This window comes from Topomyia yanbarensis, chromosome 1, assembly GCF_030247195.1.
Source record: "Topomyia yanbarensis strain Yona2022 chromosome 1, ASM3024719v1, whole genome shotgun sequence".
NCBI classification, from domain to species: domain Eukaryota; kingdom Metazoa; phylum Arthropoda; class Insecta; order Diptera; family Culicidae; genus Topomyia; species Topomyia yanbarensis.
Genome location: NC_080670.1, coordinates 58,851,932 through 58,871,495, shown reverse-complemented (window position 1 = coordinate 58,871,495; position 19,564 = coordinate 58,851,932). Strand labels below are relative to the sequence as shown.

Genomic DNA, 19,564 nt, shown 5'->3' with positions numbered 1-19,564 from the left:
ACTGTAAAAGCAAAAATCGGTAAAATTGAATCGGTACGATATGAACGTTTTTAACCCTTTCATGTCTGTTTTTTTCCAGCGCTTGTCAAAATTCAATACAATATTTTAACTATTTTTTTGTAAAAGAACAGTTTGCTATATAAACTAGGCTGGAAGACGAATCCAATCCAATCTTGTATCATTCACCTCTTTACACAACTATAAGGTTTGGGATGAACGTCTGTTCTCTGTGGCCGTATAATCCATTCATACTGCCCAGAATGACGTCATCTCATGCATGCATACAAGCACATGATCAAAACTATAATAATGTACGGTTAGTTCCAATTGAAAATGATCTCATTTCACTACGTTCCTCGCCGTTTCATTCATGTTTGTATCACCACCTCGGCGTGTGAGAATGAGGCACATGTAGTGGTAGCATGCGTGCGTTTTCGATCGTGTGTCGCATGAATGGCGCTTGCCAAGCACAAAATGTTGGTTTTTATGCCAACTATGCCAACTTTAGGTGAACTTATGTAGCTCGCCCAGCCAGCATCTGTCAATTTCAGCTCCACTCCCGCATTACCGAGACGAACCAAAAGGTGTAAAAGTGATTCATTTATTATCCAAGCCAGGTGATACTGTTTGTGCACTTTTTGCTGCATTATCACTCGTGTTATCAGCACGAGTAGCGATTAAACGGAAACTGTGCGATAAGAATTGTACTACAATCGACAGCCGTAAGTACCAGTGAGAATTCATTTTCCTCAAGGCCAGGATGGACGATCCGCCTCTTCGATATTTTTTCCATGTGCCTATTTTGTAGGCTGACACCAGAGAATAAAATTGTGTATAATTTCTAAAGAGTTTCGCATGAAGTCATTTTCGATATTTCTCTGTTTATTATATTTGCAGCCCGAGCAAGCCTTGTTTGAAAGTTTTATTCTCTGTAAAAATGCCCCCAGTTGCAGGGTAAGCTAGAACTTGGTAGTAAAAAAAATAAACATATTCTTGGTTGCTCTGCCAAACTAATGCTAATCCACTACTTGCGCCTTCTGCTGGGGAAAAATATTGTTTGTGTGTATTAATACATGTATGCTTGGTGAAACGATTCTGGTTTTGTAATACGTACGTGACTCTAATCAACTTACCTTATATGGAAGAAATGGTATACTCTCAAATTTCGTTAAAATTTTATTATATTAACCTGAAGATTGGAGGTGTTTTAAGCTGAAAACTGCCGGTATCTACTGTCTACGCTAATAAAGACAAGTTAGGGAATAATGAAATGAAAAGGAAAATTGGTCGGTGTTAAGTCAGACCGGACTAAGTGACAAAATATTGATTTCAAGAAAAACGAGTTTAAAGTTTGAATCGCAGCATCCTTTACTTTATGATTGGAAATCAATTTTTGCCATTACTCTTGTATATTGTTACATATTTCAAATCTGGCAAAAGTCGGATATAGCTGACGAAATTCTTTATCCAGTGTTATCATTATCTCATTTTTGATGTTTTGCGACGTAGCCCAGTCTGAATTAACACCGACCAAATGTAATTTATTATTCATATGATATCCTGCGAGTTCCATACAATACTTAAGATCATGAAAAACAACTACATTTAAAAAGATATTTGTAGTATTATATACTGCCTATTAAACGCAACTCAATCCCCGCTGGATAGGAAATCCCATGGACCATGAGACTGACTCGCGATTATGGGCGTTTTATATTGACTGCGATATACTCTGCATGTACGACTCTTCAATTACAAAATAGACTGACTAGCGATTGTAACGATCATTTCTGGTTTTACTAGTTTCCTTGGCCCCAAATTGCAATAAATTCTGAAATTCAAACTTTGCACCTAAAATGATAGGTTTAAAATGCCAGAGATCACATCGTTCCCATACAACCTTCTTCATCTTCCAAACCAAAGTTTTTTTTATTGTTTCGACAAAGACAATGCAAAATATAGCGATGAATGCTTAATTTTTGTTATTTGAAGTCTCAAATGTTCGGAAACCAGCCTTAAAGAGGTTTCAAAAATTTGGCTTTATTTATTTATTTATTGTCAACGTCTAGACGACAGTTTTCACGATGCTACCCGCGTTACAATTAGGCAAAACCAAAATGGTGTCGAAGGAAATCAATTAAAGCGTGTCTGACGTGTATTTGATTGCATTAGCGTTTTGATTGATAATCAGCAAATAGGGGACCATTAATAAATTACGTAACACATGTAGTGAGAGGGTAGTATGACAAAATGTGACAGCCTTCAGACCCGACACTACGACACAACACGCTATAACATCCAAGGGAACCGACATGATCATAGAAGACGTAATGATCACAAAAAAAACTTACTTGCTCATTCAAACGCTCCACCAGACATCGCAATGCATCGCAATCCCAAATCTACAAACTGGGACTCCACAAAAAGGACACGGTGACCAGGTACGATGGGATAACGAAGGTTTGAGCCTTAAGCGTGAGTTAGTTAGCTAACTGATGCGTAATACTGTTTTAGTAAAGAGTTAGGTCTAGCGCGCCTCTCCTCCCAGATCATGCAAATGTTCAATTTTCTGCATTAATCAGTTATAATCATATATATATAATTATAGGCAGATCATATATTTCATCTGCTCTACTTGCAGTACATCAACTAGAAGATATCAAACACGTAGGTATTTAATATATAGTCTATAGCGAATTATGATCATGACCATTATTTGCATTTCACAATTTGCGGAGAAAAATTTGAGATTTTGTTCGGTAAGAGACAATAGACTGTTGTCAACCTCCTAGTGGACCACAGCAGATTGAACTACCTATCTGTAGGGGAGACCGAGGAGACTTGATCACCTTTTCTACTTTTCAATCCAACTCCGTGAAATGATAAAAATGGTTGTATACCATTCCCCCGAAAGCCATTTCCCAGAAAGCCATTCCCCAGAATTCCTTTCCCCAGAATGTACCATTCCCCAGAAAGACATTTCCCAGAATGTACCAATCCCTAGAAAATCATTATCCAGAATGCCCCATTCCCCAGAAAGTCATTCCCCAGAATGCCCCATTCCCCAGAAAAGTTATGGTTTTTATTTATTATTTGTGGTTAAGCCAAAGGTTTACGCTTACCTAATTAAAGAAACTTATGCGGTGTTAAGCTGCTGAGAATGTGCCGTTCGAAAGCGGCGGCCTCTCGCAAGCAAACCTGTTATCCTCTCGTATAGCCGGTTTACTCGAACATAGGACTTGGTTCCTTCTTTCAAACATGAGCAGTTCTTTGAACTTGTACGCCAAGCAACTCTTGCACGCAAACTTGTGATCTTTTCGTCTGCCCGGTTTATTCAAACATATGTGTTGATTCCTTCTTTGGAGCTTTGGTTGAATCCATATTAAGATCGAAATGAATGCATATTTTGACAAATGGTTTAGTGGGTTTTTAGAGCATTTATCTTTCTTTTGTATTGGGAATGTTTCGTACGCAAATGTACGATTCACCCGATTGCTCGGTTTACTCAAATAGGTTGAACTAAATACATTCGAAAGTATTTTCATACCTTACGCCAAATGGTACTTATACCACAGAGTTACAGACATAATACTCGACAACAATTATTCGTCAATGTTAGCGATCATTTTGAATTGAATATATTATTAGTTGGGACTGTTATTATACACCTTTATACACGGTTCCAAGCACTCAGGCCCAGGAGCAATTGGTATATCTCCCATACCAATTGCTCCTGGGCCTGAGGGTTGACTAATTTGTAAATGAGTGGATGGAACCGTGTATAAAAGGTGTAGCTAGTGTTTTGGCCGGATTGGCGTTACGATATTTTTGCGAGGAGCCGCTGCTTTCGACGGCTTATCCGTACCAGCTTAACATCGTGCATCATGCATCAGCTCCTTGACTTAGGTAATGTACAAAGTTTTTGTTTCGCCACACAACCTTACTTACATATCACTGTTACATTCTTTTGGATCCTAGGAAGGGGGCTACCGCTTTCTATGGTTGTTGTTAAATGGCACTGAAAAACATGCCTGTACTGAAGTTTACGATTTGTCCTATATGTATGTTTATATTATTAAAAGAAAAGTAAAAATATTGCTATTGTCTAATGCTGCTACCTGTACACTTTTCGAGGGAAGCAATATGGCCAACATAATGAAAAAATGTTTTGATTACCATCAAAAAAATATCCCACTTCAAAAAAAAATGTCTCGGAAATGGTTATATCTGTGGAATGAACTTATGAGCATTGGTTCATTCTAGATATGGTTTTCTGGATAATAGTTCTTTCTGGGGATAACACATCGGTATTTTAGCTTCTGTGGAATGATTTTTCGGGAATGTTAGTTATTCTTTATTTAAATTAGGAATAAATAATGTCATCCTAACTTCCGGTTTCAACACAATGCAAATCATTTCAAATGTGACCGAATCGAAGAATGTCGTTCGATGGAAATGGGAACGAGTAGTACATTTGAAAAGATCAAATCTATAAAAAAGTTAAACTTTTCTGGGGAATGACTTTCTGGGAGATGGTGCATTCTGGGGTATGGAATTCTGGGGAATGGTACATTCTGGGAAATGACTTTCTGGGGAATAGTATATTCTGGGGGATGATATTCTGGGGAGTGGAATTCTGGGGAATGGCTTTCTGGGGAATGATTTTCGGGGGAATAGTATACAATCGATAAAAATATTAAATGTTTTTTCTCATAAAACGTTTATTTGACACGGCATTTGCAAAAGCTTTTTTACGCCAGGGTTTCTTTTTTACATCATGTTACAAAGGTTCTTAATACTATCACGTTATAATAGAAAATCACTTCCTAATACTACCACTCAGAATAATCATCATTTGAAACATTTTTATTTATACTCTTTTTTATTGGTCTGGTCAAGAACTATGAGCATTTCAGGAAAACAACAAATAAATCTCGACAAACATATGGGGCCCTATTCGCACAGTCACGTTACTTAGTGACTAGAAGGAAATTTTGCTCTAGTCACTAAGTGGCGTGATTGTGAGAATAGGGCTCATAATTGGCGTATAAGCCAAATGGACTTTGAGTGGAAATTCCGGACGCACCGTTACTCGCTAATCACAGATGTTGGTAGCAAATAAAAGAGAAGTTTTCTCTTTTATTAACTGCAGCGAACCATCTTTAGCTAGTAACGGTTTGTCCGGAATTCCTTTTCAAAGCGAATTTTGACAGTTGGCTTTTACGCCATCATCATATGTTTGTCGCGAAATGAAAAATGCTTAGACTCGGTCCCTAATTTGAAGATATTTTATTCTTCTTTGTGTGGCGACTCGTGAACATTTTCTTCACCTGTGTACTCTTCAAAATTGGTCTAAGCGTTACACATTCAGATTATGGCCTACGAAAAAGGTAGTAAATATTTTCCAAAATACAAGCATTTTAATATGTACGCAAAACTAATACGTCTACCAGCTCGTGCTGCAAAACGATCTATCATATCGTCGTACAGTGAGTTTTTTGTTGCAAGTAAATAGAATATCCTTTTCAACGGCCAATAATATTAACCATTTCAAGCGCTCCTCGTCCATAGTCGATCGCAAAAAAATTTTTAATGCGTCGAAAAAGTTCTCTGAACGAAAGTAGTCGTCGTCTTGATAGTCGGGGCATCTCGGAAAAACGTCTATAACACTACCGATTATTTACGTCGTCTCAACGACGCCTTTTGTGTATAGCACTTTCAATTCGTTGATTAGCTATTTTTCAATTCCAGAGAAGCGAGCACAGAAGTGATCAAGTTGGTCTTTTAGAAAAGTTTCAGAAAACTATTTTAATTTCACTGGGTCAAGCAACGATGTTTACTTTAGTTCAGAAAGGTCAGCATATCGGTCTCCTCCGGTAAACGATTTCATCAAGCAATACATTTTCGATCGAGGAATGGATAAAGTCGTTGGAAATAATTTTCCATCAATGGATCGTTTAGAGCAGCGATTCTCAACCTTTTTTTGCGTCGCGGATCCTTTCGTAATCACCTGGGTGATCGCAGACCCCTTTGAAATCACCCTGGGCGGTTGCGGACCCCCCACGGTTTAACATCGATTTACATGCTGTCAATGTATTGTTTTCAGTCTGATACGAAAAAAAAACTTTTCCTATTCGCGGACCCCAGCAACGACTTCAAGGTCCTCTAGGTCTAGGGGTCCGCGGACCCCAGGTTAAGAATCGCTGGTTTAGAGAAAGGACTCGCAGAACAAAGCATTATAAGCGCAAGGACAACAAGGACGTTTCCTAATAAAAAGGTTGAGCAATTTTTATATCTTTCATGAAAAAATATCAAAATAATGGTAACTTTCATATTGTTGTCCCAAAACCACATAGTACTTTTAACAAATAACATAAAATAGCATTCCGTTGGAAAGAAAATTTCTTTTTATTTTATTTTCAAAATACTCAAAAAATTAAAAATCGGTTGAAAAATGATCACGCAAAAAATGTTTTAGTGCCGAAAGTTTCGAAAAATCGTTTTTTTTTGTTATAAATTTGAGGGTATACAACATTTTTCATACATTGTTTTGTGTTGCACTTGATGAGATCTACAACCTATACTAGGTCTCTTGAAAAGTATAAAATCACTGTAGCACAGTGTTATAATTAATGAAATAGTGTGGCACCCTCCTTAATAGAGTCAAAATAGGCACTTTACCCTATTCAATGTTATAATTGGGCTGCGGTATTTTTTAGATTGTTGTTACTATCCATCTCACACCTGACATTTTTTTACGAATTCCCTAAAAATTCAATCAATTATTTGAAAGCTGTATGTTGTCATGGTAGAGGAACGTCAAATGTGGAATGCATAGTTGCTACTTCTACTGTAGTAAACAATTACAGTTAAGTTTCTGTAGTATGAAGCGTTCATTTTCGACCAATTTTTTTTGTTATTGTGTCAATTTTGTTATGTTCAATGGCGTGTAAATTATGAAAATTTCTCGACATTCTTCTAATGGAGCGTCTTTACTTTTATAAAAATTTAGAGAATAAATTCAATTCCGCATCTAACGACCTAGTTGTTATCAAAATCAAACTTTTAAGAGAACGGTCCCATATAAAATTTTGAAAAAATCGTTTTTTTTGCGCTCGATTACGAATGCATTCAAAAGTATGTGTGTGAATTTTGAAGTTAAAATTGAAAGAAGTGACGTAAGATATAATTCAATTATTCAATTTATATTTTTTTTAATTTTATTAGTTTTATTGATTTTCTACAATTTGTTCAGATTATTCGAGGGTTAATTCGTGCATGACTCAAAACTGGTTTCATCTCACCTCCAATTGGGTGCCAACATCGCGTGAGTTCTGCAAACTAATGAATGATGCAACAGTGTTATGTGTAAGAAATGTCTCATCTCACTACTAGGTTGATTAAAAACACAGTATTTTCTCTAGAATTATTTTCGTAGTTGAAATACCAGTATAGGACGTTATAAAGCTTTTGTCGGCAATACTTTAGCCATAACTGTGTATCATATGACTGATATCTCTACAAAAAAGGGATTAGTAGTAAGATATTGTCATATTTGATTTAACCCGACCCGCGCTCGAAAATTTAAAATTCGCAAAAGCCGAACCCAAAAATTTTACAATCCAAGACCCCGAAATCATCTCTAGTTTGACGCCCCTTGCGTCCAGCTTAATATTGGGTAATTGTATCTACGCATTATTACAGCCTGTAATGTGCAAATAAATAAAAACTGTAAGAACATCACAATCTCACTCGGTGTTTTATTATTCTGTCTTTAACTTCGCGCATTCCGTTATTAACAACGGGTGCAATAAAATCACGTCATTACAAGTACCCAACTACTGCCCATATGCGCAGGTATTGCTGGGCTGAAACATTTGTGTTTTTCTCCAGCAATAAAAAACACTGCCCCGTACATGGCAAAAATGTTTCTCCGGTTCGTAACAGGCGCAAAAACAAAACATTGCAATGTGCATGGACAGCTCGCGTAGAAGAGAGATAGAGAGAGAGAAAGGAACAGAGATGTTGCATTGGTTTACCTTTTTAGGTTTAAGTTGAATTGCTTACCTGTATTTAATCAATATTCCTTTTTGTTATTTCGCTGACGCGGTGACGGTCGAGGCGGTCCTGTGACCATTATTTTTATACTGATGGAATCCACGAATCATTAGAGCGGTTAAACATTTGGACGGATTTGCAAATGAAGATCAGCGAACGAAATGCTCACTTTGGAACTTTAATAGCTAATTGCGAATTGGTTACTATTTTCTGATAATATGTTGAACATTTTTTTTTTTATTTCAAAAAAATTCTTTTCGTCATGCATTTTTCTTTCGGGCTCAAAGTCATCATCGGACTGGTGTGGAGCTGATCTTGAATGTTCTTCATATTTCTGAGTCACGCTATAGATCACATACTTACACGCCGCTGCGAAAAGACCTTGTGCGTGAGAAAGACCGTGGTTCAGTTATTCGTGGCTTTCGGTAGGGTTCGGATCTAGTTAATCTAGCAGGAGATAAGATTACATTGCACGCTAAAAGTGTTTTTTATTGATTCAAGTGATAAGACATATTTTGACGACGACCCGTAAACCGGTTCTGTTGTTCGTGACTATATTTTTGTCATTGTTGAACGTTTAGCACATTACGGAGAGGTCAGATGCGACTTGCATTGCAGTGCATTTAAATATGGGAATTTGTGTTTATACAGCAGTGAGTCAACGTGGAAACGGTCTACTGAGTATGGGATCCTGTGTGTGAAATGACCATCGCAGTTAAGTCGAACAGTAGTGAGAAACCACACGTAAAAAGTTGTGAACTGTGCTAATACTCATTTCTGCAAAAAACAGGAAGAAATGAGTGAGCTCAAGCTTAAGCCCATCGAAGACTCCAAGTTGTACAAACGGCGAACTACATCCAGGGAAAATCTCATTCAAGCATCCACCGCGACTGCCTCACTCGAATATCCCACGTCGACTGGATACGCTAACTTCCACTCGCTAGAACGCCACTACATACAATCGAAACAACCGCCGGGCGAAAGACTTTATCAGAACATGCCGGGTCCGATAAGGCATGTACAGTATGTTAACGATATGGCCTACAACAACGTGAATGTTGACATCGCAAGTACGAATGCAGACGCCACCTTCGGCAATCGACACGATCGCAGTGACACGTTTCGCGAGTTCCGAGAACAAACATCGACATCGTCCTCAACGAGTAATCAGTATCGAGAAGGTCCAAGTGGTTACAGTGCAAGCGGGAATGGCGTTGCAGTGGAAAACATCATTCGTGACTTAAAAAGTGCTAATTTGAATATGTTGAACTCGTCAAGCGGAGTTCAAAACACGTCTACATCGGGTGAAAGATATCAAAATCTACCGCTGGCAAGTTCAACTCCGACGCGGAAGAAAATGGAACTCAAAGATCCAACTGGACGGTCCAACGTGGAAGTGATTGGGTTAGTTGTCAATTTCAAATGGTGAATTCTGCGACTTTTATTGGAGTAAGATTTAGTGATTCCTAGCTTGCTGAAATTTGTTGTAATCAGCATATGGACAGTGCCGTCAAAAAGTTTTAGTGCAATCTTTAAAAACTGAATATCAGCGTTATAATCACGTGCAAAACTTGTCGGTACTCATCGGAAGAAATACGTAGAAAATCAACTCTTATTTTCATGATCAGGCGTCTTGCTAGTATTACTAGTTCTGTGAGTTCATCCGGAGTTTGCGTTAACTCAAATTTATAAAATTTTCAATTGTGATACTGATTATGTCGTAATCATGAAAATCCTGAGAAAAACACTTTTTTTTTTCGTTTGACTCTCGTGGGGATGGGTTAAAGACTATCTTCGTCAATATTATCAGACAACTATTTATTTATCTATTTAAATAGATTCTTTCACAAATCCTATTTATCATGCAATTGATGATATATCATTGTACTTACGAATTACAAAGCCGGAATAAGAACCTTAGCTCTATTGACTTTTAGCAATCTTGCAAAACCGTTGGGATATGATAAGATTACCTAAATTAAGCAAATATTATATGTGCATAGTATTGAAAGTTTTATTTTCAAATTCATCGGTTTTTGGACAATGCAAAATATATACAGTAGGATTCCGTTTTCGGCAAAAAATTTTTTTCAAATGCTAAAACTAGAACCGTGCCAAAAATGGAATCTTACTTTAAATCTTTTATTTTCAATCTGTGACATCATAAATGTTATAAGAACATAAATTATATAAGAATATGTGAAATGGAATGAAATGAAATCAAAATTTAATTTTATTCGCAATGCCCGCCCCCATAAAATATAGTAAATATGACTTTAATGTTTGGAAATAAAGTCAAAAGTGATATCAATTATTACAACAAAATGTGTATTGAGCATGTATATGTACAAAAACAATTGTTGCCCATTTGTTGCCAAAAATGGAACATGCCAAAACGGAATCTTACTGTATTTCAATGATTTAATCTACTAATGGAAACTGCCCAGAATTTAACCCTCTACTGCCCAAAATGGAATGATTTCCGTGTGTTATCGCATAATTCAAGAACGACATGACGGGTTTCTTTGATTTTGAGTTATTTACTGTGGAAGGTTCTTTGGCAATACAGTAATGTTTCGATTATATCACGCCTAGTTATATATACAGTATTTAAGTACATGCATATATAGTCATTTAAATATATACATATTGACTTAAATATGCATACTAAGATACGTACATATACATGTGTATATACACAGATACATGCATACATATATGGATATATAAGCGTGATATAATCGAAACATTACTGTAACACAAAAAATTAAAATTTTCTTAATCCACCTATTTGTGCAATTGGGACATTTTTTGTTTAAGATTGTTTGCATACTTTACCATTATATAAAATATAAAATAATAAAAATAAAATGTCATTGGTGTGTTATTGGGTTCCAGTTTTTCCGCAACGGTACTTTTTTGTTAAAAAGTTCTACTTTATGATATATCTTGCATTCATGCATTTAAAAAGAAGAGCGGTGAAGGAGTTGATGAACAACGGGTATGAAGGCACTATTCACAAAGGAGAGTATGAAGGCAGAAATGCTTTGTTTCCACGAATTCCCATGATTCAAACGGATTCAAATACCGATTCGACTTTGATAATGAACATAAGTCATTGAAAAGCTTCGGAATAAATTTGGAGTACCGTCGATTCTCGCATGGCCCTGTTCCTATATTGATGAAAGCATCAGCATTGTTACTGTTTGAAGAGTTATTCATTGATTATCGATTTGGTGTAATTTGAAATTACATTACAGTTATATTCAGGTGCAAATATTTGATATGAGTTGCGCTTTTCGAATATGTTTCCTCTACAATGTTCTAAGAAATCAGCCTCAGGATGTCCCAAAAATTCACGAATGCAACTAGGAATAGAATCTAGAGAATGCTATAGTATTCCGTTGCATTCTATACCTACGAATAACTGTGAAGTTTGGTATGGCGTTCGGTATTGTGTGGATGTCCTTTACAATGCCTCCTGGAACCGTATCTAAAAGCAAAACAAAGCTTTGATACTATCATTCCATTTTCGAAACTTAACCTTCTGTTTCAACAGACTTCGCAGTCGATTCTTAGTATACAGAACAGTTACAAGGTTAGTGCGACGATGTTACTGATCACTACAAATCCTTCTGGATGAGTTCCGCACATAAGACGAATGGTTTATGAGACCAGCAGCTTCCCCTCTGAACCGCCAAAGCAGGGATCATTTCTAGTTTTCCCAAAACAATATAATATGTCTCCAATTCCATTTAGAAGGTTGACATTTATGATTTTTATTTATACTCAGTATATGCTAAGTCACACATCGAGTTGCATGACTACTGAATATGACTCACGTGGCCGTCTGACAGACCACGCGGGAATTTTTAGAAAACCAGAACCGGTTCTATGACCTGACGAACAAGTATAGTTAAACAATCTTGAATAATTTCCCGATTATTTTCAAGTGGTTTAGTTGAAATCGGTAGAAAATTGAGAAAACTAGAGCCAAATAAACCCATAAACTTTAAAGTCAGAAGTACTTCGAAGACGATTTTTTTTACCCCAGCTGCCAAACACCGCCTTTTGGCGGAGTAAGTTCTTTAGCCCATAAGTTTTGTTACAAGTTAGTACAAGACCAAATTTCAATTCTGCGGCAAAGTACTATTGTAAACTAACTTACCATTAATTTTTATTTTTTTTGAAAACCCCAAAATGTGAGATAATTTTCCAATTGAATTGTATTACCACATGCAAAATATTTTTTTCTTGTTTCCCTCAAATTTCCAACTCAAATATCATTTTATATCATGATTTCAACAAGTAGATAACGTATTTGTATGATAGGTGGGAATGTTTTGAAGAGGTTTTAGTTGCGTTGGCAACACAAAATCGTGTATTGTAGATTTTACAGCGATTCTACTGAACCCCACCAAAAGACGAGGTTGGACAGCAGAGGGTTAATTTATGAAAGAAGCTACTCAGATGTTGTTCATTAATCGAAAGAAATACATTTAGCATTGATTGCTGAAAGCTTCTAATTTACGTTTTGTTAAATGTAACATTGTGGCCACCTTAGTAGTCTAGACTAGAAACTATAAATAATTGATTTTTTACAATCATCATCAAGATTGGAAGAGATGTATGACTTCTTGAAGAAAAGAGAAATGTTTGTCTGATTACAGATAATTTCAATGCAAATTGTTGCACCTAACGTTTCAAAGTTATACGGATAACGAAGACGAAAATGTCGTTGCATTCAAACCGAAATGAGAAGATCAGAGCGCAATTCTGAAGGCGCTCGTGTTGAATGTATAGAAAAGATCGAAGAGGTGCTCTTGAGTCGATTTCGATTGGTTGATTCTTTTTTCCTCTCTTTTCTCTCTGATTTGTCTCTCTCATTTTATACCATGCCGAGCAAAAACAGAACGAAAGACTGTCACATACTGAAGACATGAAATCGAAACATTTATCCCAACTTATTGACTTATAGATTCAACCAGTCACAACATTTTCGTCGCTCTTCGTGATTACCTATTGATATCTGTTCGCTGTATTGCCACGTCATTTTCAAACTTATATAGCATAGCATAGCAGAACGACCACTCTCATCATAGCTGATACAGTGAAATCTTTTTATACAACTTCACTGCACACCTGGCCATGTCCTTACGATCGCCAAAGGGAAGGAAATGTTAGTTGAATACCTACTTAAGAAGACGCGGGAAACCCGCGCATTCTCCATAGGCATTACGGATGTTAGAATTGGTTAGTAGGGAAGGAAAATGGGATGTGGGTTTGGAGTGATTGATAAACTAAATGGATAATGAAAATTAATTATAAATTAGATTGATCTCACCAAATTAACTTGGCTGGTCTGTAACAGGTGCAGGCTTTAGGAACCACCGTTATGCAACTTTTTCCGAGCATTCCGCTTAGATGGGATACCGCAACAAGAAAAACTCTCAGATGAAGTTGACGAATGCATCGATGATGATCCGGGTGTTCTGGTCTGACTGCAAACCACTAACAGAACAATACCGATGCTGACGTTTTCACTAAGCTGAGTATATTATTATGGAGACAGTTAAACACAACAGATTCGAACTTTTTTAGCGAAAAAATGTGTGTCACGTCATTTTCAAACTTATATCGACGTGTGAACTTAGGCTAAGAGCAACAATTGAAAGTGAACATTATCTATTAATTCTTTGATTGATTGATTAAAATGTGATTTAACAGCAATTGGTATCCGATTCTAAGAGAAAACCGAATTTATGACCTTTAGTTCTATTGCTAATATGTAGGTGTCTTCATATTAGCAAAGTGAATACACGAGTGTATTATGTTTTATGTTTTGCCACTTTTTGACCAGGCGGGAAAGGGAGTAGGGTTTCATTTCTATCTCGCTAGTGTACATTTCCGTAATTGCTGCCTTTTTGTTCGCGAATATCTAATTTCATCCTTGCTTCTTGCCTGAACGCTGTGTAAACTTCCTCAACGATGATACTGGTTGTAGATTTTGAGGTACTTGACTCAGCTTTAGCCGTTGTCAATATTACCTGAGCAGCTGTCACAAATTTTGCAATTGCTTATATTCAGCGGTTTTTAAGCAGGGTAGACCGTAATGTGCCATTTTTTCACAGAACTGGCGCGTATTAATTTGACTTTGATTTGCGCAAAGAATTATCTGTGCTACGGTACTATCGCATTATGTTTTGTACTGCAGGGTCAGGTAGGAGGAAATGGATCAGCCCACCGACATTCTCACCGCATAAACACTATTTGAAATACCGGGAAGTAGTTCCTATGCGTTTGCTAACCATTGTCTTTGGTAGTTGGAAATAGCCTTCAACTTTTTCTCATTTGTTCAATCCAAATGAGCTACAAATTTTGTAAGGTCGCCGAAAAAACACGTTTTGCCTTTATCAATAGAAAGGTATTGCATTTGCTCTGAAAACCGACTTTTTAACGGAGGGCCGAGTGACATATACCATTCGACTCAGCTCGTCGAGTTCGGCAAATGTCTGTGTGTGTATGTATGTGTGTATGTGCGTCTGTGTGTGTACGTGTGTACAATCTCACTCACTTTTTTCAGAGATGGCTGAACCGATTTTCACAAACTTAGTCCCACATGAAAGGTACAACGTTCCCATAGGCTGCTATTGAATTTCTAATGAATCCGGTAATTCTAATGAATCCGGTTCCGGAATTGCAGGGTGATGAGTACGATCACGTAGAAAATGTCGATTTTAATAAATTCTGCAATGAATGTATAATGGTGAAAATTTTTCCAAAATGTGACCACAACTGCTTCGATTTGTAGAACTAGGTCACTAACAGCCATTCAAACTCTTTTTGGTAACATCTCTGTTTAAGAGTGCGATCATACAGCAAACTTCCATATAAACTATAACCTCCATGGTATCAAAATGATGCTCAAATTATTAAAATAGGTTTAAAATTACTTGGATTTTTCAGTCTGGATCAGAAATGATTTCATATAACCAAGAACTAAAAATTGAAAGGGGGAGAAAAGAAAAATTTAAAAATGGATTTTCTATTTTTGATGCCAAATATCTTTAAAATGCATGAAGTGTCGAGATTTGAGGTAATCTCAAGGAAAAACTTAATGTAACTCAAATTTTGCAATAAAGATATACTTCTGGTTGGCATTCCAACTTGACAAACTCAACGGCATCTACTTTCCTTATTCGTGACAAAGAGGAAAATTTCAAGGGATGATTGATTGTGGGTAGTTTTCAAAAGAAAGGTTTATTGATGTAATTTTCCAGCAAACATCCGTGAACAGAATGAATTTAAAGTTTAAATGTATGGATGTTTAACGACTGTGAAGATTGATTTTCTGGTAAAGAGTGTCGGCTAAGCAGTCAATAAAACAGCAAAAACGACGTATTGCTTCAATATCCGACGGTTTTGGTGATTTATTTCACTTTTTTCAAGGAATAGAAACTGCACTGGAGACCCGAATTTATCAGCCTCCGATTTTATCTACCCCCGATTTTATCAGCTTTTTTACTCGATTTTATCAGCTTCATTTGAAAATTGATAGTTGGTAGTTTGATAGGCTCTCGCAGACGAACAAAGTTGAATTCGAGTAAGTCCTTTCTTGGGCATATATTTCTTATCTTAGAGATCAAAAAATACAAAATACAAAATACCCCTTAAGCGGACCTTAAAGTAAATAATCAGAAAAGGTTGCAAGGCTATATCTAAGGAACAAAGAAGAATATTTTAAGAGCTTCGGTTTATTAAAAAGACAGAAAAATATATGTCCCGATTTTATCAATGTCCCTGTTCATCTTAAAATTCGCCAAGGGGCTGATAAAAACGGGTCTTTAGTGTATCCGTTTTTTTTGTATGTGTGTGTATGTCTAACATTCGTTGTCTAGTGTGTTTATTTTGTAATGGCGTCAAATAGTGGTGCATCTGTGTCAATAATTTTTCGCACTTCACTGTAAAAAAGCTTCCTCGCTAATCTAGTATTTAAAAAAGCTTGGTTTGAATATTCCACCGTGTATTAGTTCAGAGCTTGGTTTTTTGTCTTTTCTCTTTAAAGTAATATATAATACGTGGAATCTAGTTTAAACTAAAGAATAAAGCAAACAGAAAGGCCGTGCATAAAATCTTGTTGTCAATTATCATGAATTTTGTTCTTGTGTGAACTTACCCTTTGGGTTGTATCAATCTACTCTGGGCTCGTGGTGAAACAATAGAAAACCAAAATGGATAGAAACAATATTTTCTCGACATTTATTAAATAATAGAAAAAAGTGGTTGATCATTAGTTTGGGCAGGTGGAGAGTATGAAAAAAACACAAAACATCAAAAAGACCCATAAGTCCTCTAGGCCTCCTCGATGCTCCATTATCGAGGCGTAATACCATAACCATCTTAAAACAATTGCCTGTCAGACGTTCTTTAAAACTGAAGCACGAAATGTGCTTCATGATGTTTACAATATCGTCAAACCCACCAACCTGGAGGATGGCACTAGGTTGATGGATCTTTTGTAAATTTATTTCATAGTTGCACCAACAAACGGAGAAAATGTTATCCATGTTTATTGGAAGCTACCGCATGGCTGATGAATTGTTGATTTCGTTGAATATCTTTGAATCTATTTTTTGTTGAGTGCAGTCACGTCACTCCGGTTATGTTTCAGATGTTACCGACTCTCCTTTTTTCTCCTTTATTTTCTCACCAATTTAAAAAAAATCTCAAATGTAAAATAGAACACTCCACTAAACAATTACGCATAACTGTTCGGCGGTCCATACCTTCTAAAATACTTTGAATTGGCTTTTGATTCATTGCGGTATATTCTTAGATAGATTAACAATTTAGAGTATAACCAATTGAACTGCTAATCACCCCCTTAAGATTAAGCTATATATACCATACTGAATGTATTGATATAACTAGCTAGTCCAAAATATTTGCTAATAGTGGCAATACGGCTTTGGCATAGTTTTACTAGGTTTTGGTTTAATAATTTATATGATCTCAAAAATTGCACAGTAATCTTCAAGCAAACTTCTACTCGTGTTTCAGAGTTTCGGCCAACATGTCGCTCGGCACCATGATGTGCACCCGGTGCGACGAGGGTTTCGAACCGCATGAAAGGATCGTGAATTCGAATGGACAGTTGTGGCACACCCAATGTTTTGTGTATGTATCCATCTGGTTGAACGACGACCATCTTTTAACAACACATTTTTTACTTTCTCGTCGGTAGATGTGCCCAATGCTTCCGCCAGTTTCAGGACGGCATCTTTTACGAATTCGAAGGTCGCAAGTACTGTGAGAAAGATTTCCACATCCTGTTTGCGCCGTGCTGCAACAAATGTAACGACTTTGTCATCGGTCGGGTCATCAAGGCTATGGCGGCCAACTGGCACCCGGAGTGTTTCACGTGCGAGCGGTGTAACATTCCATTGGCGGACTCTGGTTTCATCCGGAACCAGAACCGTGCCCTGTGCCATGATTGCAACCGAAAGGAAAAGGAAGTGGGCTTAGGGAAGCATATGTGTAACAAGTGCCAGTAAGTATTCGTATTCTAGTTCGGTTGGGTGGAACCCTTGAATAATGTTAACGATTTTGTTTCGAACCTGCAGTGGAATAATCGATGACGCTCCGTTGCGTTTCCGAGGTGAAGTTTACCATGGGTATCACTTCAATTGCACCGCTTGCGGCATTGAACTGGATTCGTCTGCACGGGAGGTCAAAAATCGTACCGGCTATGCTGCCAACGATATGAATGAACTATACTGCTTGCGCTGTCACGATCGTATGGGAATTCCAATTTGTGGTGCTTGTCGACGCCCGATCGAGGAACGTGTTGTAACCGCACTGGGAAAGCATTGGCATGTTGAGGTGACGAACGAATGATTCATTATATTACTCAGAGCTGATTAACGTTGCATTTTATTTTAGCATTTCGTATGCGCCAAATGCGAGAAACCGTTCCTAGGACATCGTCACTACGAAAAGCGTGGTATGGCATACTGCGAGACTCATTATCACCAGCTGTTTGGTAATCTATGCTTCGTTTGTAATCAGGTCATTGCTGGTGACGGTAAGTTGTGCCAAAATTTCTTCCCTTCCTTTGTTCGTATAAATTTGAAATGATACAAACTTTCAGTATTCACCGCTCTGAACAAGGCCTGGTGTGTGCATCATTTCTCGTGCTCGATTTGCGATAATAAAATGGACCAGAAATCGAAATTCTACGAATATGACGAGAAACCGGTATGCAAGAAGTGCTACGAGCGTTTCCCTGCTGAGTTAAGACGTCGTCTGCGTGCCGCCCATGAGAATACCTTGAAGAAGACTGTCACCTGAAGAGATAGCGACTTGTAGCCCGACCTCCAGTGAAAAAGTGACTCGATTTTCTCATGGTACTTATTCGAATGATGGGAAGCGACACTCAGAAGTCTTGACTAGATCAGGCTTACCGTATTAGAATGCTTCAACAATTACAAATTATGTATCAACTTACACACTTGTAGACATCGTGACAGAAGCACACGAAATTAATACTTTCTTAAAATTGCATCTTGTGCCTTGAATATACAAATCTTGTGAGGATTTTATTTAATATAATAATACTTATCCAGTTACAACGTTTTATCCTTTAAACTGCCAAAGTTTGATTTGAAATTGTTGTGTTTGCTGTGTCTAACCGTCTGTTGAAACTCACGTGTCAAGTTATAGATGCCTAATATATACACTGAAGTAAAGTTTATAGTAACATAATAAACGATCATCCAGTTGAATAGTAACGAAAAGAATAACCATTAAAATCAGAGGACTTAATACATATGCGGTGCCCAGCCAATCTGGCCACACTGCTTCAGCCATCAAAAGAAATAAAACCCATCCAGAGCAGTTCAGTTGTATTTTCCACGCGTTCAGACTGTTCAATAGTTTTATTTCTGCCGTGATAAGACAACCAGTGGCGTTTTGACTGCCCGCACCTTACTGGTGTGCCTGGCGCCTGATTGCTGGAGCATTTTCCACAAAACAGGAAAGTATCCTCCTTCAGGAGCAGTACGAGCAGCCGCTACAAATGTGGGCATCGCTTTAAACAACGCCCCGACGAAACAATAAACATAATTGGCATAATCGGACCCTTCTTGAAGCGCAACCGACCCTCTGGTTTGCTCAGCTCGAGGCACAATTCACGCTGAATCAAATCACAAGAGAAGACACTCAGTATTACCACGTCCAAGCGGCTATCGATTCGGAAATACTAGCATGCTATTTGGACATCATCCGAGATCCACCGGTAAACGGAAAATATACTGCAATCAAGGATAGAGTAACCAACGAGTACAGCACGAGTGAACAAAATTGTATGCAACAATTGCTGCGAGGAAGTGAGCTGGGCAACCGTAAGCCGTCTCAACTTCTCCGGAAATAAAGGATCTCGCTAGAGATGTTATCACCGATGAAAAAATCATCAAATCATTGTGGATGCAGCAGCAGTTTCCCTAAA

At 37.4% G+C, this 19,564-nt stretch overlaps 1 protein-coding gene across 4 annotated transcripts; it reads left to right on the top strand.

Moving 5' to 3' along the window:
• The first annotated feature begins 534 nt into the window (after positions 1–534).
• On the top strand, positions 535–18,682 carry LOC131677721 (LIM and senescent cell antigen-like-containing domain protein 1). Of its 4 annotated transcripts, none has more exons than XM_058957725.1 (7): positions 535–722; positions 898–954; positions 17,119–17,235; positions 17,303–17,608; positions 17,682–17,940; positions 18,001–18,142; positions 18,209–18,682. In XM_058957725.1, exons 2-7 carry the CDS (start codon positions 938–940, stop codon positions 18,406–18,408), a joined length of 1,041 nt encoding a protein of 346 aa, XP_058813708.1. In that variant the 5' UTR covers positions 535–722; positions 898–937; the 3' UTR covers positions 18,409–18,682. The 4 variants fall into 4 exon arrangements, with proteins under 4 accessions (XP_058813708.1, XP_058813709.1, XP_058813707.1 ...); XM_058957724.1 differs by lacking the exons at positions 535–722; positions 898–954 and adding exons at positions 8,684–8,788; positions 8,849–9,462; XM_058957726.1 differs by lacking the exon at positions 898–954.
• The last annotated feature ends 882 nt before the right edge of the window (positions 18,683–19,564 follow it).

Bases quoted from the DNA above. Each gene is read 5' to 3' on its own strand.
- LOC131677721 (XM_058957724.1), top strand. From the start codon at position 8,855: ATGAGTGAGCTCAAGCTTAAGCCCATCGAAGACTCCAAGTTGTACAAA. The intron at 9,463-17,118 runs GTTAGTTGTCAA...CTCGTGTTTCAG, and splicing joins TCCAACGTGGAAGTGATTGG to AGTTTCGGCCAACATGTCGC. The intron at 18,143-18,208 runs GTAAGTTGTGCC...ACAAACTTTCAG, and splicing joins TCAGGTCATTGCTGGTGACG to TATTCACCGCTCTGAACAAG.